General features: G+C 40.9%; 1 protein-coding gene across 1 annotated transcript in view; it reads right to left on the reverse strand.

Annotated features, from left to right (window-relative positions):
• Positions 1-26,125, reverse strand: part of SIL1 (SIL1 nucleotide exchange factor) — a 232,707-nt gene that overhangs the window by 56,394 nt on the left and 150,188 nt on the right. The window contains exons 6-7 of the mRNA XM_064366364.1: positions 15,239-15,430; positions 9,348-9,469 (exon numbers count right to left, since the gene is read on the reverse strand). Coding sequence (XP_064222434.1) covers positions 9,348-9,469; positions 15,239-15,430 — 314 coding nt within the window. The remainder of the gene's footprint in view (positions 1-9,347; positions 9,470-15,238; positions 15,431-26,125) is intronic.

The following is a 26,125-nucleotide window of genomic DNA, read 5'->3' on the forward strand; positions in this document are numbered from 1 at the left end:
CCACCTCAGTATTCTAAGTAGCTGGGACCACAGAAACATACCACCAAACCCAGCTAATTAAAAATAATTTTTTTGTAGAGATGGGGTCTCCTTATGTTGCCCAGGCTGGTTCTGAAATCCGGGGCTCAAGCGATCCTCCCACCTTGGCCTCCCAAAGTGCTTTGATTATCTATGACCATGCCACCCTGAATATACCTAATCTCATCTGATCTCGGAATCTAAGCAAGGTTGGGCCTGGTTAGCACTCGGACGGGAAACCAAAGTGCTGGGATTAAGTCATGAGCCACCATGCCTGGCCCGACAACCTATCTTTTACCCATACATTTTTCAGCATATTTCTCTAAAAAGGCTCTTTTCTACAAAAACAGAAAAATACCTTTTTCATGCCAAAAACTTGATCAAGTAATTGTTTAAATGTTCCCAATTATCTTATAATTTTTTTATTTTTCTTTTTTTTTTTTCCCCCACAGATCGCTGATTTGATCAAGATCTAAATATATTTCAGAGCTCCGGCATGGTGGCTCACACCTGTAATACACACACTTTGGAAGGCCAAGGCAGTAGGATCACTCAAGCCCAGGAGTTTGAGATCAACCTGGGCAACAAAGTAAGACCCTGTCTCTACAAAACAATAAAAAATAAAAACTAGCCAGGCATGGTGGCATATGCTTATGGTCTCAGCTAGATGGGAGGCTGAGGCAGGAGACTGAGTCTGCAGTGAGCTGTGTTTGTACCACTACACTCTAGGCTTGGGTGACAGAGTGAGAGCCTGTCTCAAAAAAGAAAACAAAAAATACATACATTGTAATTATAATTGGTTGATATTCATCTTAAATATCTTTTCATTTATGGATTTCATCCCATCTCTTTATCTTTTTCTATCTTATTTTGTGAAAAATCCAGTAGTCTGCCCGCTCTAGTTTCCCACAGTCTGGTCTTTGCTGATTCTATTATATCATTGAACTTATCTCCTGTCCCCAATATTTCCCTTAAATTCCAAGTCAGATCTAGAAGTAGGTTCAAATTCAGATTAGATTTTCTATCAAGATTGCCTCCTATGTGGTGTTATACTTTTTTCAGAAAGCATGTCAGACTCAGTTTCCCTAGGAAACAAACTGAAGATTTGTGGGCATTTTTCTCCCTTCCACTCAAAGCCAATTTGCCTTAATAATTCCTTTTAAGTGGAAGATTTTCATTTTTCTAATTCTCTCTTTCATGGCCCCTAAGCTTTGTCTCTTGTCCCCCAAATTATGATTCCTGTTGAAACCAAGAGCTCACAGCCACTAGGGAACAGCAGATATTCTCAGGTCAGCTGTCAGTTTCAGTGTTTTGTATCTCTTAGGATTTGAGCTTTCAATTATATTTGGCTTTAGAATTTCTCTCACTTTCTTACAGGGCTACCACATAAAGAATATGACATTATTAAATTCCCCTGCAGTTATACAAAGCAGTGGCCCTATAGTTTCTTGTTGGCTGAATTAAGCATTTAAATAAATATTTAAATATTTAATATAACATCTTCAGGTATTTGAACTAAGAGTTTCTTGTGAAATGTGCCATTTGATAGATTGAGAAGTCTCCCAGGCTGTTTTGATTTGTTTCATTAAATTTCTATTTAAATTTTAATTACAAAAATAATACACACTCAGTGGAAGAAAAATAACAAAACAGAAGCATAGAAAAATTTTAAAGCCTCCTTACTCCTGCTGGCTTTCTTTCTCCCACCAATTTTTCGTGATTTCAATTTTTGTGTTAGACCATTTATGTTCTAAGCAGCCACAGGAAACTTACCCTCTATAAGGTGCTGTGAGCACCACAGACTTGGGTACTAGTTTCCATGCTCAAAAAGTCTTCAATTTTGTTTGGGAAACAGATAAAAGATCTGGCTAACGACAGAGAAGTAGATGTGTTAGTCAGTTTAGGAATCCAATAACAAATGCTGACAAAGATGAAAATAAAACAAAGAACCTTGTGTGCTGGGGCTTATGTAGGGAAGAAATTAAGAAGGGGATAGTAGTCAAAAAATCTGAAGACAGCCACACAGAGGATGTGGAGAAGGCAGGGGTATATCACAAAGACAAATGCAAGCAAAATGCTAAAGGGACAAGTTTATTAATTAAAGTGGTGCTTCTCTCCCCAGAATGAAGCCTTAGTTTCTGCAGTACTCAGGATAGCTGGTCACAGTCAGAGGTAATTTTCCTTCTGTCATTATTTGCCATTTGAATGGACTTTGAATGGAGCTTAAGAGAGCTAAGGCTATTCAATTTCCTGGGCCAATCTCGGTTAATATGCTAATCAATTTATCAGATGCAAAAGGCTTGAGCACCTCTCCTGTCACTGTAAGAGTGTGAAAAAATTAGCAACCAGAGACAAGAGGTCAGACAAGTCCTAGGGGTCGCATTTGAACTTTTATTCAACATTGGCATCTCTAGCGAGTGACCTCATCCCAATCCCTAACCTTCTATTTTCTGGGCCTTCAGCCAGTGGGGCTATACACTCATCCCCATGGCCTTAGATTTTAAAGGGTCAAGGTGCGGTATCTGAATCATCCATGATTACATCATTAATAACAAAAACAGCACTGTCCACTCAGCCTCCAGTGCTCTCTGAAAAACAATTCATTTCCGAGGCATCAATTTATTCTTTTGTTTTTCATGTATTCATTCAATAACTATTTCCTGAGCATCCACTCAGTGCTAGGTCCTATACTATATACTAGAGAGACAGCAGGACAAAGATAGAAAAGGGAATCTATCCCCTAAGTACTATCTAATAAGGGATATTAACGGTAAATAGGTAACCAAACAACTATATAACTGCAAATTGAGATGAATGCTATGAAGTTCAAAAGGAATTTTTTTTAATTTAAAAGATCTGAGAGGGATTTTGGAAATATCCAAATGAATTCATATCAATATGAATATATGTTCAGTTGCAAGTAATGGAACCATGATTAACACTGATTTTAAAAAACAAAGACATTTCATTACCTCTCATGAGAAAAGTCTGGAAGCAGACGGTTCCAAAAGACAGAAGAGGCCAACTACATCATAAATAACCGTTTCCTCCCCATGTCTTCCCTCTATTATCCTTCTCAGCATGTTGGCTTTTTGTTCTTGTGCTTCTCACCTCACTGGTCCAAGGCAGCTACTGCAGCTCCAAGACAGCTGCAGTCGAGGCAGGAAGAAGTGGGCAAGGCCTCCTTACTATCTTTTTACAAGAACAAAATCCTTCCCAGGGGCTTCCAAGCAAACATCTCTTTATGTCTCATTGGTCAGAACTGGGTCACATGCCCATCTCCAAACTAGTACACATCCCTAGAAAATGGGATTTCCAAGCTTGTTTTAGACCATTTATGGCTCATTTCCTAGAACTGGGGAAGGGAAATTTCTGCCTGAACATGTTGCTGCCCTCACATTATCGAGGTTCCTTAGCAGATGAAAAAGGGGGAAACCAGGCACAGTGATGCACATCTGTAATCCCAGCCACTCAGGAAGCTGGGGCAAGAAGACTGCTTGAGCCCAGGAATTCACGCTGTAGTACACTATGATCGCACCTGTAAGAGCCCCTGCACTCCAGCCTGGGCAACACAATGAGACCCTGGCTCTGAAAAAACAAAAAACAAAAAAACCAGAAAAACAGGGAATGGTTGTCTAGTAGACAACAATAGTAGAAATTAAAATCCACAGGACTTGTTCACCAAGTTAATGAGAAAGTGAAGGAAGTAGACTCAAATATCACTCAAAAGTTTCAACCTTGGAGAACTACAATAATCGCAATGCCAAAAACAGATAAAAAGAGAATGTGGGAGGAAGAGTCTAGTTTGTGAGGCAATGAGTTCCACTTTGTTAAGTTTGAGGTTTGATGAGACAGTGTGGTAGAAATGTAGGAGAAGACCTCAGGAGGAAGGCTGGACTTAAATGTAGACACTGAAGTCATCCACAGTGAGGTTGGATTTGAAACCACAGGAACAGATAGGACCACTAGAGGAGAAAACGAAACGAGAGGAGGAGAACAAGGCTAGAGGAATCTCTGTGAATAGCTACAATTATTAATAGAAGATAGTAAGATGATGATGTTGCCAAAAAAGGAAGAGGGGAGTGATTACTTACAGTCATCCCCAAACCAAGGGACTATAATGGCATGGCAGCCACGAGGTAAAGTTCCCAAAGGAAAGTAGCCAACATTTTGACTCCACAAAGATGCCAATGATGCCAAAGTACTCTTGAAAAATTTCAGAGATGGTACAGAGAGAAACAAGATTGAAGGAATAGTAGTTTCAAGTACATTAGTTTAATGCTCATGTGCACTCATTTGTGTTCCTTTTTGTCTACTTTATTTTATTTTATTTTTTTTGAGAAAGGGCCTCACTCGGTCACCCAGACTGGAGTGCAGTGGTATGATCACGGTTCACTGTAGCCTTATTTTCCAGGTTCAAGCAATCCTCCACCTCAGCCTCCCGAGTAGCATAGCTGGGACCATAGGCACATGCCACCATGCCTGGCTAATTTTTGTATTTCTGTAGAGATAGGGTTTCACCATGTTGCCCAGGTTGGTCTTGAACCCTGGCTCAAGCAATCCACCTGATTTGGCCTCCCAAAGTGATGGGATTATGGGCGTGAGCCATGGTGCCCAGTTCCAAATAGTTAAAATCAACTGGTAAACCCTCAGTAGGAAGAGCACAACTGAGAAAATTAGAGAGCCAACAAAACATGAGGTGGGAGGGAACAGGGTTGAGGGAGGGGGACACGTTCATTTTACAAAGGGAGATATATATATACTCCAAAATCTGCCAAGGAGGTTCCAAGAAAGATGCCAAGGATAGAGGGGGAAGAACAGAATCTTGTTCCAGGGATCCATTATAAGAGCACATAATCTCACCATGCCTAATGGCACTTGTGCATCCTTTTTTGTATTAGGTTCAGTTCCATGACATCTGCAAACTGTGGAAAGTTCAAAAGTACTACAAACATGAATGCTTAGAAGCCCATGTAATTGCATAATAATTCACAAATGTGCAGATGAGAACATGAGTTATTAAAGATGGATATAGGACTCCAAAGATGACTGAGGCAGGGGCATGAGAACAACAAAGCCAGTGTTACATGGGGCAGACATACTAGTTTCCTGATAGTTTAACTCTTGACACTAAGGAGGTAAAGGCAATATATAGGGAGCGAAGAGAAAAACAAAAGCAGGCAGCCAGTTTGCTGAGACCCAAAACCAAATTACAGAAGGCTGCTGGCCTCTGAAATTCACAGTCTTTTTGAGATTCCCCTTATACAGAAACACAAATGACTAGTTTGGAACTCCAGAGACTCCTGGTAGGTCAGACTGCAGACAGACACACACAAGTGCCATCATGAGATTTAATCAGGTCACAGAAAGGCCAATGAAAATACTTGACTTTAAGAAGGAAAAAGCAGGTTTGAGACAAAAGAAAAACCATGAAAAGACAAAGCTGCTAAAAGCATCAGCACCCCTACCACTGCATATCTTTTTATGCAAGAGCTTGACCTGCCTTATATGTGGGCAACAAACAGCAGAAAATAAATGTGTGTGACCCATATATAAGTGTGAATAATATTTAAATAAACTTTATTTCAGTGGCCATATAACATTTAGTAGTCATGTCAATTCCATTTACATGAACTCTCTCTTCTTGATCTTGGAATAATTGCTTCATGTTTAACACCAGGAAAGAGACCTCTTCATCCACACAAATGTATATGGAAGCCTTATTAAGTAATTAGCCCAAGTAGGCAAATAAATACCCTCAATTAAGCAGCAGGATTAGCAAAGAGGCCGACGCAGTGGCTCACGCCTATAAGCTCAGCACTTTGGGAGGCCAACGCTGATGGACTGCTTGAGCCCGTGAGTTCAAGACCAGCCTGGACAACGTGGTGAAACCCTGTCTCTACAAAATTATAAAAATTAGCCAGGTGCAGTGGTGCACACCTGTAGTCCCAGCTACAGAGGTGACTGAAATGGAAGGATCACCTGAGCCTGGGAGGCAGAGGCTGCAGTGAGCCAAGATCCGGCCACTGTACTGTAGCTGCAACAACAGAGACCTTACCTCAAAAAAAAAAAAAGATTACTAGGAGATACATGGTAGAATATAAGTGTCTTTACAGAAGAGAAAATGAGGAGGATAAAGGTTTTTATTGTAGAAACAAAAGAACTAAGAATTTCTATAGCAGAAACTCATAGTATAAAGGACACATCCTGATGAGGGTGATGATGTTGATACTGCCTTGTCACTGACAGGTGCTTTACAATCATTTTCACAGGTCATTGTATATTATTTGATACTCACTCAACTTTATGAAATGCAGAGAACACCTATTATTGTTCCCTGTTAACAAAATAAAAAGGTAAGGCTTAGAAAGGTTGCCCATGGGCACACAGATAGGAAAAGGTGGAAACTAAACTTGAAACTACGTTATTTGACTCTAGGTCCAGTGGTCTGCCTAATCCTCCTAAATGCCCAAACATCTGGACTGACTGAACAGTATTCTTGCCAATCAGCAGAAAACTAGAAAGAATATCGTCTAGATACTATACTCAGCACTGGGACTCCATGATTCCAGGGTGCTTGCTACTCCCTAACACCCTCTTGACAAAGAGCAAGCTCGTCCCATCACTGTGTGTTTGTGCACAGGTGTGGTAAGTGTGGACACACCTGTATACCGGAAGTAGTTAGGGAGGTGCAGAGCCAATACTTAAGACATTAAGAGTAAATGATGAATATCAGACTAGTGTACTGAAACCTACCTCTCTTCATAGAGATATCCTTACCTTGCATCAAGTTCCTTTTTGCAGAAAACACTGACATTTCTATGGTGTTTGAGAGCCTGCTGTTGGCTTCCAAAAGCTCTGGTGCCATACCATGCTGTCACAGTAATAGCCCTCCAGTGAGCTATCAAAAACCCAACTAGAACATTTTCAATACAGTAGTTTGCTTGCCACCAAAACACTAAATTGCAATATTTTATATTTATCTCTATTTAAATTTTAGTGATGCTGCATAAATGTTAGCATGGTCTTAAGCTAATACAATCACAGAAAAGTCTTAATAACACCACACATTGGCACAGCCCCTGAGTGAATTATGGGTCTGCAAAGAAGGCCCAATGCATGTTTCTCAAGTCACTTAATTAGTCCCCTTTAACTAGGATGTGACATGAAAATGCTACAGGGTTTCCCCCGAGAAATTATTTCCAGAAGCAATGCCAAGGGACCATATAGGATAATTTGTTCATATTAAAGGTAGAATAAAAGTACTTGGGAGTAAGGCAAAGATTTCCAAAAAGGGTCTGGAGAGAGAGGGTAATAAGGTTTGATTTAGTTCTTTCCTGACCTGAGAAGTAATAAGTGAGCTTTAGTAAGTTCTCAAGCCTCTAAAGCCTTATAAGGCTAAGACCCTGGACTTCCTGGACTTTCTCATGATGGAACCGCAGCTACTAAGGTCAAACATGCAGATTTTCCATCTTTCCAGTGGCTGCACAGGAGGAGATTTCCCTGGACTTCCGGGGAGACTCTGGCTCTAGGAGGTGAGACCAAGGGAGGTGGAGCTTCCCTGGAGACCAGAGCCTTGACTATCAACACCATCAACACAGGGAGCCAGAACTTGAAGATCCAGGCAGAGTGGTGATAAGGGAAGCAAAGGCCGGCAGTGCCTCTCCTCACTGAACAACTCCTCCAGCCTTCCCAGCTCTGCCCTTCAACTCACTAAGAAAAGATGCTGAATTCCTTTCAGAGTGAGAGAGCATCAGACTGAGATTCTGATTTAAAACACAAGCAAAGATAAAGCACAAAGGAAATCTTTTTGAAACAAAGCCTATAATGGTAAATATGTTCAGAATAGCTTTTCTCCTGTAACATCGTGACCTGCATCTAAGCAGCTAATAGCCTCCACCCATGCCCTTGCAGCAAGAATCAGAATATTTGTTCCTGTTTTAAAGGCACAAATGGTCCTTAAAACAGATTTTCAAAAATGGGAGGAACAATAGCTCCAATGGACCAATTGCAGTATGCAGACATCTTGACCTTTGTAGGAGGTGTAGAATGATGTGGTGCCTACATATCTTTCTGCATCTACTCTTTTGAGGTGCTACCTCCCCACTCCTCTTGCCTTATCAGTCTTCCATCACAAGCCAGACTAACTGAAATTCTCAAGAATTCCCAACCCAGAGAGTGCAATAACCTGACTGCATGTACATTGGTTCCAGACAACTAGGGCAAGATACATTCCTCCCTAAAAGGCCCCCCTTGGTCAGGCTTATCATTTATTTATCATTAGATGTAGCTTTACTGCCAAAAGGACCTACTCCTGTTTATTTCCCTCCCTCTCTACTATTTATAGTTGGTCTTACTTTTTATAAACATATATATAAAAATGGAGGGAAAAGTCAGAAATATGTATTTAAATAAATATACAGAAGTAAGATAATTCAAAATATGTTAGATGATTGTCAGAAAAGTGGCAGAGATAATTCACTTAGTTTCCTAAGAAAGGAGGTCTTGATTTAGTTAATGGTAGAATTTGATAGGTATTCACATAGTTGATACCATGTATTGAACATGTATTAAGTGCAAAGCTCTGAACAAGCACTTTATATAAATTAGTTTTTCCCTGGCTAATAACTGGTCTCCCTGCTTACACCTTATGACTGCTGCTCCCCTGCTGGACAGTCTACTCACAACACTTCCTGTGCCTAGCTGACTCCTTGACTCCTATAGCACCAAATGAGTCTTCCAAACACTGCAGATCGTTATCACTCCTCAGCTCAAAACCTTCAAAACCCTCCCATTTCCCTCAGAGTAAAAGCCAAAGTCTTTTTTTTTTTTTTCTTTTTTGAGACAGGGTCTTACAGTGGCATCATGATGGTTCATTGAAGCCTCAACCTCCCAGGCTTAAGTGATCCTCCCATCTCAGCCTCCCAAATACCTTGGATTACAGGTGTGCACCACCACACCTTACTAATTTTTCTATTTTTTATGGAGACAGGTTTTCACCATGTTGCCCAGGCCAGACGCAAACTCCTGGGCTCAAGAGATCTGCTCACCTTGGACTTTTTATAAGCTTTGAATTAAACAGAGAATGTGACCTAAGGTGTTATTAAATGTCCATACACATAAGATGGGGGAACAAAGAGTCACAGATGGTGACAACAAGGTAAAAATTCATATCTACTTAGAATAAGGGCAGAATCAAATTTTACTCTAGTTTCACTGAGATTACACTGAAATGTCAGTAGAAATATGCACGAATTCAAGTGTACCCTTCTTCCAAACAGATCAGGCCAAGCAATTCTGGCCAATGGGATGTCCATTACACTGCTCACCTGGAAAAGGCAGCCCCCAGCACAAACGCAGCATACTCCTTCACGAGGGGCTCCGTGCTGTTCAGCCCATTGATCACCACTTGAAGACCACCGAAGGAAAGCAGGTCCTGTGCATTGTCCATCTGCAACAGAGGCACTGCTTAGTATAGCATAGCCATCAGGGAAAGCAAAGCTCTTTCTTTTGGTGACTATCCAAAAACAAATGAAAAAGACATGTAAAAAGCAATAATGGCCTTTTTGACTAACTAGGAAAAGGTCTGTAAAAAACAATTTTTGAATAATCTTAAGTTTGAGAACTCCTAATTCATCTAACATGATTGATGAGCACCTGCGTGGGAATCAGCGGAAATGACACCTAGCTATTGCTTATGCCAAACATGTCCTGGAAAATTCTAATATCGTAATGAGTCACAAAGCTTACTCCTAATGTACAAGCTGTTAACACAAAGAATCTGGCGTCATCAGCACCACTAAATGGTGCCACACTTCCTGTTGATGTCCAACCCCAATGGGGACAGTGGAGGCAGCAGACTTTTTTTTTTAAGCTGATTTTTAATTAGAAGCTAGGGACTATAAAAGGAGCCCTGTTATTGGAGTGGGGAGTTGCTCTAAGAGTGCTAGGAGTGGAATAACAATAGTACCTTTCTCTTCCGTCTAAGATTGACTGCATCAGAAGACATTCATGATAAAATATGCAAGAAAATCACCCTCCCAAAGACTTTAGTCTAAGCCTGTGCTACTGGCTAGTGGCTATGTATTGGATAATGCAGAACATTTCTGTAATTACATAAAGTTCTATTCGACAGCACTGATCTAGGCTATCATTTAAGCTCCAAATCCCCAAGTCCAGATTCTCTCTTTGACTCTATAGGGGATCTCATTACCCACGCTTCATTAGTACCCTGGAACAAGACAACTCACTTTCCTCAGAAAGGTCACCAGATCCTGTTTTCTACATGTAGCAGCTACAGCCTCCCTTGAATATATCTTTGTTGTCACAAAGCCTTCATCTTGCCCATATGCTAATCCCACTCTATCAATCATAAGGAAAACTCAGGAAGCTGGAGCCCAACAACTGTGGCTGCTACTCACCTTTCTCCTCCAGATTCCACAGGGCCCCTTCTCACCCGCATCCTTGGCTCTCTAAACTAGGACTCTGACAGAGAAATCAAGTGTGAAGATTGGTATTTGACTCTGCCAGTGTTTTGTGGTGGCCTAGCCTGTTGTTGCCACTTGAAAGATGATTCACACGTACTTGTATGGAATCTCTCTGAGAGCAGGGGTTTTGTCTGTCTGTCCACAGTTGTAGCTCCAGGGACTAGGATAGTGCTGAGCATATGGTTAGGTGCTCAATGAATAACTGTTGCATTGATGAATATGAATGTGATAAGAAAAAAATGTTCCTGAAATAAAGCTCCAGTGTGAATAAAAAGGCAATTTGCAGTATCTGTGCCAACAAAATGAATGGGTCTCTGGTACTACAGGCATGAAGTAATGGCTAAACCAGGTTGTGAAGTAAGCACGAAGTCTGCTCTGCCATGTGGCCCCAGGCCATGGACATTTTTCTGCCCCAAATTGTTCTGATGAAGCGGAATAACTATTGAGCCACAGCCCAGCTATCTACAGAGACTCACAGGTGGGCACTTTGCTGACATAAGAACCTCCCTTCCTTCCTCATATGCTCTGATTTTACAATATAAGAATTCACCGCCTAAGGCCACGCCTGTTATCCCAGCACTTTGGGAGGCTGAAGCTGATAGATCATGAGGACAAGAGATCAAGACCATCCTGGCCAACATGGTGAAACCCCGTCTCTACTAAAAACACAAAAATTAGCTAGGTGTGGCGGCACGTATCTGTAGTCCCAGCTACTTGGGAGGCTGAGGCAGGAGAATGCTTGAACCCAGGAGGTAGAGGTTGCAGTGAGCCAACATCGTGCCAATGCACTCCAGCCTGGTGACACAGTGAGACTCCATCTCAAAAAAAAAATAATAATATATTAATAATAATAATTCACTGCCTATTCTTTGGTTATCCTTCCTCTAGGTTTTCTGGATATAAAACTATGGCTCAGAATCCTGTCATAGCATGCCTGGAATGGCCACTTATCAAAGCTGGTATGAGTTCCTAGCAGAGCAGCTGCCACTCGGTCAGCTCCAAAGCAACACAGCCCAGAGTCACGGACCTCCTGTTCTAGAGTCAGTTTATCTATATTACTACAATGATAATTCAGCATGATAGAAATGCTGACATTTATATAAGCACTTCAGCCTTTTCGAGATGTTTTCTCATGTTTTATTTCACTAACAGTGAGGAAGAAACGATTCATTCTGCCCAGTGCACATCAAAAGCTGGGCCCTCCCTGGTGACATATAGGAGAAGCCATGACCACAGCCCAGGTCCACAGCTCCCCATCTGGGTCTGGGGCCAAAACCATTGTTGGGCTGCCTTCGGGGTGGGGTGGGACAGGCAGAGAGGAAGAGGAGGAGGAAGTGCAGGAGGGAACTATGCCAACACCCAGGAGGAGAGTAAAGAAGCAGGGCAGTGACAAGACAAGGAGAGAACAGGAAACAGCAAAGGGGAGAAATGGTGGCACATAACTGAGGAGACACGTGGGGGAAGGCAAATGTACTGCCCCAGGTAGATGCGGCGGACGGAGGCCACTCCTCTCACCATCTGCTTTCCACACACAAGGTTTTGCTTTTCACATATCCTGTTTAATAATTCAAATATGGCTGTGAGGAAGCCTGGACAGACCTGGTTTGGGTTCTTGGCGCCTACGGCTCCTCAAAATGCCATTCAGTGAGTCTGGAATGAAAATGGACTGGGGAAGTTCCTGGCTAGGAAAGTGCCATCTTCCTTAAAGCTGATACCACATCACCCCAAGCTCCCATCACAACCAGAACTCAGGCTGAGTCGTGTCCTACTTAATCCCCCAGTGAAATCACAGCTTCACACTGCTGTAGGGCAGCCTGGTGCACCAGCCCTTCCAGTCGAAATACCAACGATCCAGAACATTCCTGTACCAACAGACAAATGTGGCTTCTGCCAGGGACTGGTTTTGGGATGACCTCAGGATGAGTTTGGTGAGGGGACCTGTAAAAGCAGAAGGGGGATGTCACCTTAGGGGAGACACTGTCAAGTGACAAAGGACCTACAAGGAAAAACAAAAACTTTGCTGGGGCACTGCTAGCCCAAGCCTCCTGTGGACCCATGCCCTTCTAGGTATGATAAGCTCTCTGGTCATTTTGGTGTTTCATGTGTAAGAGCCCATAGAGACCTGATACCTAAAGATTCATCCAAATATGTAAAAATGAAGCCTGTCAACATCAAAGGAGGAGTGAGTTGGCCAAAAACCCCTTGTATCCTTAATCCTTATCTCTAGTGGAAAAGCTGTTGGAGTTTTTGGTTTTTACCCTGGAGAGTAAGACTGGAAAGCGGAAAAGAGAACCCAGGTTCATTTTTTTCTCTAAGAGGATCAGAGTCCTGCTATTTGAGGCCTGAGAAACAGTTATGAGCAGAAAAAGAAGATGAAGAGGCTGCCCCATAATTCCTATGGATACAGTGCACACTCATCCCCTTTCACCACAGATGCTGGCAAAATCCTAAAGGAAGAAAGCATGTCTTTTAGCTCAGTTTATAGAGAACAAGGGCACTGTCGTGCATGGGAGGACATTGAGGATCTATGTCTTGACAAGGATCTCAAACAAGCCTTTGATTATGATTCCACAGCCTCCTGGGCCACTGTTGTCCCTAGTCTGGATTACTGTAATAGTCTATCTGGTCTCTGCTTCTACCAAGCCCCCTACCTGCAGTCTAATTCTCAACACAGCAGCTGGAGGAATCCTTCTAAAAGTAAGTCAGATCACGTCATTCTTCTGCTCAATATCCTCCAATAATATCCAAGTTCACGCTTTTCCATGGCCTACAGGCTCTCTATATTTTTCCTCCCATTATCTCTCTGATCTCCATCTACTTTTCCTCTGCTCTCTCTCAGCTCCAGTCGCACTGATTCAAACACACTAGGCAGGCTCCCATCACTGGGCTTTTGCACTTGCTGTTCCTCCAGGCTGAGATGCCCCTTCTCAATGCTGCCAGTTCCTAGCTCACCCTACTTTTTATTTTTCTACAATATTTATCACCTTTAAACATATTATTTATAACATATTCCTTTCTTACATTTGTCTATCTGCTTCTGCTAGAAGGTTAGCCCTAATTTTGTTCATAGACATATCTCAAGTGCCTGGAACAGTGCCTGGGACTTAGTAGACACTTGATAAATTTATTTATTGAATAAATCAGTGGCTTTTACTGGCTCCTTGTTAGCTCCACCTTTTGAGCTTAATTCAAAAGGTATCGGTTTCCTTTAAGAAACAGAATGGCCAAAAGTTTTAGAGCACAGAGTTTAGGGTCAGACAGACCTTGTTGCAAATTCCAGCTCTACCACTCACTAGGCTGGATGATCTTGAGCAATTACATAACCTTTCTGTGCCTCATTTTCCTCAGTTATGAAATGGGATTACTAGTGGTACCTACTCACAGGGCACCCATGGAAGTCAATGAATTAACATGTACAGAGCACTTGAAACAGTGCCTGGTATGTAATAACGCTCAAGAAATGTTAGCCATTATAAGTCTGATCAGTTACTTCCCTGCTTCAAACTCTCCAATGGTTCCTAGGATCAAGGCTAAAACCATAAAGAGCATGATATTCCCAACCTCGCCTCTCCAACCCCCGAAACCTTCCCACTTCATCTGTGTTCCCCTCCAGGCCACTGGGCTCCAGTCACTTCAATCTGTTCCAGGCCCTCAATCTTACCAAGCTCTTCCCTGCCCTAGAATCTCTTCACATGTTGTTTCCTCTAGCTGGAATGCTCTAATCTAAGGATTGGCAAACTTTTTCTAAAGGGCCTGGTAGCAAATATTTTTTACTTTGTTGAGCCATATGGTCTCTGTCACAACTACTCAACTCTGCCATTGTAGCATAAAAACAGCAATAAACAATGTAGGAACAAACAGGGGTCGCTGTGCCCCAATAAAATTTAATTTATGAAAGGAGGCATTCGGCCAGATTTGGCCTATGGGCAATAGTTTGCCAGTCCCTGCTTTAGTCCCCACTCTTCACCCAGCCAACCCCAATCGCCCTGTAACACTCGGCCTAAATGTCACACCCTCTGAGAAGCCCCCCTTCTTGTCCATGACTAGGCTCTAACTTCTCCAGTTACATACTCTTACATCACCCTCTGGAGCCCTCATTACAATCTTAAATTATCTCATTATTTAATCATTAATTTGTTCTATTGTTACTTAATTGCTTCCTCTTCCAGACTATAAGCTACATAGAAAGGACTATGTCTATTTTATCTCTATGGTACCCTCAGAGGTACTAAGAAGGTAACAGTCCACATGAAAAAGAGGTTGGCTAGCCAGGCATGGTGGCTGACACCTGTAATCCCAGAACTTTGGGAAGCCAGGGTGGGTGGATCACTTGAGGTTAGGAGTTCAAGACCAGCCTGGCCAATACAGTGAAACCCTGTCTCTATCAAAAACACAAAAAATTAGCTAGGCATCTCTAATCCCAGTTATTTGGGAGACTGAGGCAGGAGAATAGCTTAAACCTAGGAGGCAGAGGATGCAGTGAGCTGAGACCACACCACTGCACTCCAGGCTGGGTGACAGAGTGAGACTCCGTCTCAAACAGAAAAAGAGGTTGGCTCTGGCCTCTAAGACTGTACCTTACTACAAAAGACAATATGCCTGGATTAAAAATAGTCTATGCTCTGGGAGAGAAGTAAAGATGCTGATGCTATTTTCTTAGGGCTTAGAGAAGGGGGATTTATTTTTGGAGCTGTTGGTTAAAAGTCTAACTTATGGACAAAGAAATATAGTACCTGATGGACATAATACTCAAGATCAAAGAGTGCAGCAATCTTTTCTTCCAAACTGGAGCTGGAACTATTGAACTTGTTGATCAGCCGTACCATGATCTGCATATCAGTCTCAATGACAACATTCAGCTCATCAAAGTCCTTCTTCAGTTCCTCAATGGGGCGGAAAAGCCGCTTTACCTTGGCCTGCCTTGCCTAGGGAGAGGAGCAAAGAGATGATTACATTGGTTGGAGACATCTCCCCAAAATGTCTGTGGTCTACCACAGATGCCCATCCTCAAAAAACTGCTGCTCCAAGCCTCACAGTCTTCTCTAATCTGCACTATCAAAAATACTAACACTTTCTAAGACGCTCAGAGAAGAGAACCCTCAAAGTCCACCTATATAGGACTCTGCTCTAAAAACACACTCAAGATGTTCCAAGGTTCACTTATTCAAGTCCGATTTCCAATGTTCAGGAAGAACAGAAAGTCTTCTTGTCACCATCACTGAGGTAAGGGGAAGCAATGCAAGCTCATCTTCAACCCCAGACATCACATGAAACAGCTAGACCTAAGGTAGAATAACCCACGCCCTGCTTCTCCACCTTTCACAATCAGAATATCTTGGCCTTGCCCTACCCAACCCAGCAACATTTTAGGTAAACTTGGACAGAGAAAACTATGGGTAAGAGCTGTCAGAGCAGGAGCGATTTGCTGATGAAAATTAAATCACTGTCATTACTGTCACTCTAACCACAGGTATACAATTTGTTCAACTGTTTGAAATGGCTAAATTACTATATGTACTATACTTAAATCTCAAGCAATTTTCTCTCAATCCCTCCCCACTCCACTCACATATAAAGATTTTAAAAATGAAGTTACATTAAAGGTGAATAAAAGACTTTAATTAAATATTTTATACATGTGACACTGTTTTCTTCCCAATTTGAGAGGATAGTGCCCATAAAGAGAGTCTGAAAAGTCACAGTAGTTTATGTATCTGTCTTCCAAGAAAAATTAAAAGGCATAGATATTTATAAAAAGCCAGATGATGAACAGCTGTCATCTCCAAATTGCTCATCTATTACCTATGGTTTTTTTCTCCCCAGTTACAAAGCACTCCATAGAAACACCAACCAAAGAAATCAATCAGTCTCTCTTAAAAAAAGCCAAGCTCCTAGAGGAACAATCACATCCATGGGGTACCACATCCCGATTTTCTGGGCTAAAACAACATGAGATGCTCTCCCTGCACCCAGCTAGTGGTCTCTGGATGGCTGCCAAAGCCAAGCAAAGAGGTCTGGGAAGGCTGAGTCACTTTCTAGAGCTGTGAGATGACAGGTAAGTAAGCACATTAAGAAACTAGGGACATTTGTCTCACAAAAACAATGTGTGCCTGGCTCTCAAGAAGGCCTTCAAAAAAAAAAAAAACTTTTTGGCTGGGAGCTGCAGCTCACCACTGTAATCCCAGCACTTTCAGAGGCTGAGGCAGAGGGATCACCTGAGGTCAGGAGTTTGAGAATGGCCTGAGCGACATGGTGAAACCCTATCTCTACTAAAAATACAAAAACTAGTCAGGCATGGTGGCACACATCTATAATCCCAGCTACTCAGGAGGCTAAAGCAGGAGAATTGCTTGAACCTGGGAGGTGGAGGTTACAGTGAGCCGAGACCATACCACTGCACTCCAGTCTGGGTGACAAAGTGAGACTCCATCTCAAAAAACAAACAAACAATTTTTACTTTCAAATAATTATAAATTCCCAGGAAATAACACAAATAGTACAGAGAGTGTCATATACCCTTCATCCAGCTTCCCCCAATGTTAACATTTTACATAAAGATATTACAATGTCAAAATCAAGAAAAGGGCTGGGCACGGTGGCTCACGCCCATATTCCCAGCACTTTGGGAGGCCAAGGTGGGAGGATCACCTGAGGTCGAGAGTTTGAGACCAGCCAGACCAACATGGAGAAACTCCAAAATAAATAAATAAATAAATAAATAATCAAGAAAAGGATATAGGTACAATACCGTTGACTATACACATTGTTTGGATTTCACCAGTTTTTACATGTATTCATTTACATGTATGTGTATCATTCTATGTAATTTTACCTGAGATATAAACTTATCTAATTACCAGAACAATCATGCTAAAGAACTGTCCCACCATGATCACAAAATCTACTATGTGCTACTCCTTTCTTTTTTTCTTTTTTTTTGAGACAGAGTCTTGCTCTGTTACCCAGGCTGGAGTGCAGTAGTGAGATCTCAGCGCACTGCAACCCCAACCTCCTGGGTTTCAGTGATTCTCCTGCCTCAGCCTCCCAAGTAGCTGGGATTACAGGCACTCGCCACCACACCTGGCTAATTTTTGGTATTTTTAGTAGAGACAGGGTTTCACCGTGTTAGCCAGGATGGTCTCAATCTCCTGACCTCGTGATCCACCCACCTTGGTCTCTCAAAGTGCTGGAATTACAGGCATGAGTCACTGTGCCCAGCCTGTGCTACTCCTTTATAGCTACGCTTTATCCTCCCATTCTATTCTCTTACATCCCTGTGCCCTGGTAGTCACTAATTTGTTCTCCATCTTTATATTTCTGGCATTTAAAAAATGAAAATGTTATATATACAGTGGCTTACGCCTGAAATCCCAGCACTTTGGGAGGCCAAGGCAGGTGAACCACTTGAGCTCAGGAGTTCCAGACCAGCCTAGCCAATATAGTAAGATTCCATCTGTATTATATTTTTTAAATTATATTTTTTAAAAAGAGTACTGGCCAGCAAAGATAAAAGAGCAGCAAACAAATGAAAGGTGGTAACTCTGCCAATGAAATTCCAATTGAATGTACATGGAGTTATAGAAGAAATGGCTGACTGTGGAAATGTTAACACCAGCACTGTTTGATAAGCTCTGGATGTGCAAACAGAGGAACTTAGCAAAGGCAAACTTACAGACACAAATTAGGAAAGTGATAAAAAGGATGAAATGACACTGGCAACAAACTTCACATTACAGGAATTCTCTGAGAATCTCACAACATTGAAAGTACAAAGGGTGAAATGTTGGAGGCTCATTCGTACTTAGAAACAAGTATGGTAATTAGCCAAGAGAGAAAAGATGCTTGCTCTATGCCATAATTTTTTTTTTTTGCATTCAGGGTCTCGAGCTATTCTCAGGTTGAAGTGCAGTGGTGCAACCACAGCTTACTGCTGTCTCGCTCTCCTCGACTCAAGTGATCCTCCCACCTCAGCCTGAGTAGTTAGGACTACAGGTACATGTCATCATGCCTAGCTAATGCGTTAAGTTTTTACAGAAAACTAAAAAACTGACTGGGTGTGGTGGCTCACATCTGTAATCTCAGCTCTTTGGGAGACTGAGGTGGGTGGATCACTTGAGCCCAGGAGTTCAAGGCCAGCCTGGGCAACATGGCGAAACCCAGTGTCTACAAAAAACACAAAAATTATTTGTATTTTTTGGTCAGGTGCAGTGGCTTATGCCTGTAATCTCAGCACTTTGGGAGGTCAAGGTGAGAGGATCACTTGAGGCCAGGAATTGGAAACCAGCCTAGAGAAACCCCTTCTCTATCAAAAATACAAAAATGAGCCAGGCATGGTAGCACATGCCTGTAATCACAACTACCTGGGAGGCTGGGGCAGGAGAATCACTTGAACCTGGGAAGCACAGGCTGCAGTGAGCCAAGGTCATACCACTGCACTCCAGCCTGGGTGACAGAGTGAGACTCTGTCTCAAAAAAAAAAAAAAATTGTACTTTTTGACTTTTTGGTGTGGCATGCTGGCACATACCTGTAGTCCCAGCTATCTGGGAGGCTGATGTGGGAGGATTGCTTGAGCTGTAATCCTGCCACTGCACTCCCACCTGGGCAACAGAGACCTTGTCTCAAAAAAAAAAGAATTAAATGGAATTCTCCTTAAATTTATCTATTAGTTTAGTGCAATTTCTATGAAAATTCCAGCAAGACTTTTTTGTAGATTTTTTTTTTTTTTTTTGTAGAAAAAACTTTATTTTTTGTAGAAAACAGAGACCATCTCTAGGCTATGTTGCCCAGGCTGGTCTCAAACTCCTGGAATCAGGTGATCCTCCGGAAGTGCTAGGATTGCAGGTGTGAGCTATTGTGCCCAGCATAATCTAAATGTTTCTAATGTTTTAAATTACAGTGTACTAAATATTAGTATTGCTTTTTCATTTCTATATATGTTTATAACCAATATCAATGTAGTTGTTTTAAGGTCTGGCAAAACATTTTAAAGATCATGGAACAATCATAGTTTTTCCCTTGATTATGTTAAGACTGTTTTGCATAGTTTCAGTGTGCACATTTTTACAATTCCACATAACATAAAATGAGGACTGCTGGTATACGATACGCAAATATTTCCTTCCAGTAGTTTATCTTCTGATCATCTTAACAGGGCATTTCACGAAAATTTTAATTTTGGTGAAGTTAAATTTATCAGTTTTTCCTTTTATAAATCTTGCTTTGGTGCCATGTCATAAGAGCTGTTCATCTGGTCCTACTTCCCAAAGATTTTCTCCTATGTTTGGTTCTAAAAGTTTTTCATTCTTTTTAGTTTCACATTTTACATTTAAATCTATGATCTATTTTGAATTATTATTTTTTCTTTTTATTTCTTTTGCCAAAAACTCCAGAGAATATACCAAGTAATGAATTAATTTTTTTAAAAGGTATGAGGTTTAGGTGACAGCTCATTTTTTTATTATGGATGCCCACTATTTGCTAAAAAGACTATTTGTCTTCCATTGAACTACTTTTGTACCTGTCAATTATCAGTCAGGTGTATTAGCATGGGTCTATTTCTGGGTTCTCTACTCTGTTCCATTGATCTATGATTGTTTCTCTCCACCAATACCACATTGTCTTGATCCCTGTAACTACAGAGTAAGCCTTAAAATCAGCTGGTGTGTTTTCTTCCACTTCTTCTTCTTTTTAAACTTTTAGCTATTCTAGTTCCTTTGACTTTCCATACAAACTTTAAGCTAATCTACAAAAAAATCTTGCTGGAATTTTGATAGAAATTGAACTAAACTTACAGATAAATTTAAGGAGAATTAATATTCTTATTATGTTGAGTGTTTCAATCCACGGACACAGTATGTCACTCATTTAATTAAATCTTCTTTAACTTCATTATCATCTTTCACCCAACTTTTATACTCTTCAGCATATAGATCTTGTATTTGTCTCATTAGATTTATTCCTAAATATTTCATTTTTAGGGGAGCAACTATAAATGGTACATGTTTTTAATTTCAATTTCCAAATATTCTGTTAGTATGTAGAAATACAGTTGATTTGTGTTGTCTGTATATCTTGTGATATTGGTAAACTCACTTATTAATTCTAGAAGGCTTTTTTTTTGCAGGCTTTTTGGGAGTTATACATGGACAATCATGTCATCTGGAAAATGAGGTAGTTTTATTTCTCCCTTTCCTTGCATAACTGCATTGGCTAGGACTGTGTTGAATGAGTGGTGAGAGTGAACATCCTTGCCTTGTTTGTGATCTCAGTGACAAAGTATTCAGTCTAACACTATTAAGTATAATATTGCATGAAGACTGTTTGTAAATGTTCTTTATCAGGTAAGGTTTTTATTCCTAGGTTTCTGAGTTATTACCATGAATAGGTACTGAACATAGTCAAATGCTCTTCGTGTATTAATTGACATATGATGTGATTTTTCTTTAGCCTACTGATATGATGGGTTATACTGATTATATTTTGTACACTGAACCAACCTTGCATTCAAGTAATAAACCTCATGTGGTTATAATGCATAATTCTGTTTACATATTGCTGGATTTGATTTGCTAAATTTTGGTGAGGATTTTTGCTTCCATGTTCATGAGGAATGTTGGTATGTAGTTTATTTTGCACTCTGTCTGGTTCAGGTGTCAGTGTGATACTGGCCTCATAAAACAAGGTGGGAAGTGTTTCTCCTTCTTACATTTTGGGAAGAAATTGTATAGAACTGATGCTAGTTATTTTTAAATGTTTGATCAATACCTCCAATGAAACTATCTGAATCTGGAGACTTCCTTTATAGGTTTTTCACTACAAATTCAAGGTTTTTTTTAATGGTTATAGGACTACTCATATTATTTAATGTTGGGTAAATTTGGGTAATACACTACTTCACGCACGTTATCACATTTATATGCATCGAGTTGTTCATAGTATTCTCTTACTGTATTTTCTTTTTAATGTTTGCAGGATCTGTAATGATATTCCTGGTTTCATTCTGGATGTAAGTAATTTTTATCTTAGTGCTTTATGTGTTTGTCAGTCTTTTGTTTTGTTTTGTTTTGTTTTGTTTTGTTTTGTTTTGTTTTGTTTGAGATGGAGTCTCACTCTGTTGTGCAGGCTGGAGTGCAGTGGCACAATCTTGGCTCACTGCGGCCTCTGCCACCTGGGCGCAACTGATTCTCCGCCTCAGTCTCCCAAGTAGCTGGGACTATAGGAGTGCACCACCATGCCATGTTCATATTTGTCTTTTTAGTAGAGAAGAGGCTTCACCATGTTGGTCAGGTTGGTCTCAAACTCTTGACCTCAGGTGATCTTCACGCCTCAGTCTCCCAAATGGGAGGGAGACTGGGATTATAGGCATTATAATGCTGGGATTATAGGCATGAGCCGCTGTGCCCGACTATTTTTTTAGTCTTGATAGAGACTAAAAAAATCACCTTTTGGTTTCAGTGATTTTTCTCTACTGTTTTTATGTTTCCAATTTCATTGATTTTTTTTTTTTTTTTTTTTTTTTTTGAGACAAAGTCTCGCTCTGTGACCAGGCTAGAGTGCAGTGGCGCGATCTTGGCTCACTGCAACCTCCACCTCCTGGGTTCAAGCGATTCTCCTGCCTCAGTCTCCCGAGTAGCTGGGACTACAGGTGCGTGCCACCATGCCCAGCTAATTTTTGTATTTTTAGTAGACACGGGGTTTCATCATTGTTGGCCAGGATGGTCTTGATCTCTTGAACTTGCGATCTGCCCACCTCATCTCCCAAAGTGCTGGGATTACAGGCATGCGCCACAACATCCAGCTTGATTCTGTGCTTTATTTCCTTCCCTCTGCTTGCTTTGAGCTTGTTTTGATCATCTTTTCCTAGTAGGACCTTCCATTATAGATACAAGACCTTACTTCTTCTCTAATATAAGCAAATTTCTTTTTCAGCTTTAGTTGGTTGTATCCTGCAAATGTTGATAAACGGCGTTTTCATTTTTATTTAGTTCAATGTATCTTTTTTTTTTTTTTAATCTCCCCTGAGATTTCTTCTTTGACTTGAATGTTTGGAGATTTTCTTCCTATCTATGAGCCTTCCAGTCACCAGCTGCGTTGGCAATGTCATCATCAACCTTTTTTTGGAGACAGACCCGGGGGGGGAGTCTTGGGGGCCAGTGTCAGACACCAGCATTGATACCAGTGTCAGCACAGACGTGGCACCAACTTTACTGTCTGTGCACCTCAGGTATACAACTTTGATCTCGTTAGGGTCGAACTTCAGCAGTTTGCCCACTTTTCGATGGTTTTATTTTTTTCTTGCTAATTTGTTCAAGTTTCTTACAGATGCTGGATATTAGACCTTTGTTGGATGCACAGTTTGTAAAATTCTGTAGGTTGTCTGTTTACTCTATTGACAGTTTCTTTTGCTATGCAGAAGCTCTTTAGTTTAATTAGATCCCATTTGTTAATTTTTGCTTTTGTTGTAATTGTTTTTGGTATCTTCATCATGAAATCTTTGCCCTTGTCTATGTCCTGAATGGTATTGCCTAAGTTGTCTTCCAGAGTTTTTACAGCTTTAGATTTTACATTTAAGTCTTTAATCCATCTTGAGTTCATTTTTGTATATGGTATAAGGAAGGTGTCCAGTTTCAATCTTCTGCACATGGCTAGCCAGTTATCCCAGTAACATTTATTGAACAGGGAATCCTTTCCTCGTTGTTTGTTTTTGTCAGATTTGTCAAAATAGCAAAGACATGGAATCAACCTAAATGCCCATCAAAGATAGACTGGATAAAGAAAATGTGGTTCATATACACCATGGAATACTATGCAGCCATAGGAAAAGAATGAGATCTATCCTTTAGAGAAACATGGAGGCCATTATCCTTAGCAAACTAATGCAGGAACAGAAAACCAAATACCACGTTCACTTATAAGTGGGATCTAAATGATGAGAACGCATGGACACATAGAGGGGAACAACACATACTGGGGCCTATTGGGTGGAGGGTGGGAAGCGGGAGGGGATCACGAAAAATAACTAATGGGTACTTAGGCCTAACATGTGGATGATGAAATAATCTATACAACAAACCCCCATGACACAAGTTTATCTATGTAACAAACCTGAACTTAAAAGTTAAAAATTAGAAAATAATAAAAACTCAAGAAGAAAATAATAGGCTGCATTTTCCCCTATTTTTTATTCATTTCATTGTTCGTTCTTTCTTCCTGATATTTCAAGTTTCTTTCTGTTCTTTTTTCATTCTATTTGGAGAATATCCTTTAGTCATTCTTTTAGGGTAGGTCTGCTGGTGAGAAATTTTCTTAATTTTCCTCTCTCTAAAAGTGTTTTGATTTCCCCTTCACTCCTGAAAGATACTCATGGCTATAAAATTCTGTGTGGACAGTTCATTTTTCTCCCAGCAACTGAAAAATGTTCCACATACTCTGGCCTCTATAGTTTCAGATAAAAAATTCACTATCACTCAATTGTTATTACCCTATAGTTGTGTTGCTTTTTTCTAGCTCTTTAAAGATTTTTCTGTCTTTAGTTTGCAGAAGTTTAACTGTGATGCATCTTGGTGTTGATTTCTGTGAGTTTATCCTGTCTGGAGTTCACTTGGATTCACTTGATGAATCTGTGAGTTTATGCCTTTCATCTCATTTGCGAATTTGTTAGCCATTGTTTCTTGATTACTTTTTAGCCCCATATTCTTTCTACTTTCCACCTGGAATTCAATGACACAAATGTTAGATCTTTTATTATAGTCACCCAAGCCCCTAAAGCTCTGTTATTTTTTTTCTCCAATCTATCTTCTGTTGTTCAGATTGTGTATTTTTTATTTATCTGTCTTTAAGTTCACTGATTCTTTTCTCTGTCATCTCTGTTCTGCCACTGAGCCTATCCAGTAACTTTCAAAATTTTAGTTATTATACTTTTCAGTTCTATAATTCCATTTGGTTCTTTTTCATATCTTCTGTTTCCTGGCTGAGACTTTGTTTCAAGAATGTTCATACTTGCTTGTTGAAGTGATTTTATAATAGTTGTTTTAAAATTCTTGTTAGATAATTTCAACTTCTGAGTCATGTCAGTGTTAGCATCTGTCTCAGTCTGCTCAGGCTACCATAACAAAATGCCATATATTGGGTAGCTTAAACAACAGACATTTATTTTTCACAATTCTGGAGGCTGGGTAAGTCCAAGATCAACGTAAGAGTCGATGTGGTTTCTGGTGAGGGTCCCCTTTTTGGCTTACAGATAATCACCTTCCAGCTGTGTCTTCACATGGTAGAGAGAGAGAGTACTGGTTTCTCTGATTCTTCTAAGGACATTAATCCCTTTTGAGCCCAACCCTCATGACCTCTCCTAAACTTATTAACTCCCAAAGGTCCCACCTCCAAACAACATCACACTGCAGGGTTAGGGCTTCAACTTATGAATTTGGGGGAGACACAAACATTCAATCCATAACAGCATCTGTTGATTATCTAATTCAAGTTGTGATTTTCCTGGTTCTTGTTATGAGGATTTTTAATTATATGCTAGACATTTTGGGTATTAAGTTATGAGATTCCAGATCCTACTTAATCTTTTTTAGTAGGTAGCCATCCTATTTAGGGTTAGTATACTGGTTCTGGCTTACTTGTGTGGATTGTGGCTCCAATGGCAATTTAGTTTTCAGAGCACTGTAGTGCTATTCTGGTCTGCTTCCTTTGTGTGCTACCCAGAGGCCAATCTAAAAACCTGGGCAGCATTCCACACTATAGTTCAGTTCCTAAACTTTGTTGTACTAATTCTGGTCAGTTTCTTGCATGAGGCCTATTGAGTGGAGGCTGGGAAGAGGGATGGGATCAGGAAAAATTACTAAAGGGTATGTCTAGGACTTCATATGCAAAATCCCTTTCTCTAGCTCCCCTCTCTCCCAAATCCTACCCCTACTCTCTAGTTGGGAGGGGAAACACCTTCACCTGCCACCACTGGATGCTGGCCACTGGGAGTGGGAGTCTAGGTTCCTCCCTGGTCCTCTACTGACACCACTTTGGTGGGAGAATCAAAGCACTGATTCATTGCTGCTGGTCTGAGGGTAGAAGTTCATACTTCTCTCTTATTCCACTGGCCCTACTCCAGAGAAGGAAGCAGAATGCTGCCTTACAGTCTCATTGTCTCCGAGTTGGGGATGGAAGTACAGACTCTTCATTCACCCCAACTGACACCATGTCATCAGGGAGAAGTAAAAAACCATGTTGGTGCTGCCAGGCAGAGGACAGATACTCAAGTTCACCACTCCAGCAGGATAAGCAGCCTGCTACCGTCAGATAGGGGATGGAAAATCAGGATCCACACTTGGTCTCTCTTGGTAATACATCAGCAGGGGAAGCAGAGAGCACCTACTTGGTGGAGGGTAAAAAGTCAAGCCCTCTGCTCAACTCCCACTGACACCATCTTGGTGGAGGAAGCAGAGCACTGCCTTCTACCACTGTTTTGCTATCAGGAATGGATATGAGTTCACGCTCTCCATTTGGCTTCCAGTGACCCCAGTGGAGGAATCAGAGTACAGCTTGCTACTACCATCAAATAGGAGGTAGAAGTCCAGACTCCCCAACTCAATGTCCACTGCACTAGCACTAAGTGGTGTGG

This window comes from Aotus nancymaae, unplaced genomic scaffold, assembly GCF_030222135.1.
Source record: "Aotus nancymaae isolate 86718 unplaced genomic scaffold, 86718_ANA_hifiasm-v0.15.2.pri h1tg000064l_1, whole genome shotgun sequence".
Classification (NCBI taxonomy): domain Eukaryota; kingdom Metazoa; phylum Chordata; class Mammalia; order Primates; family Aotidae; genus Aotus; species Aotus nancymaae.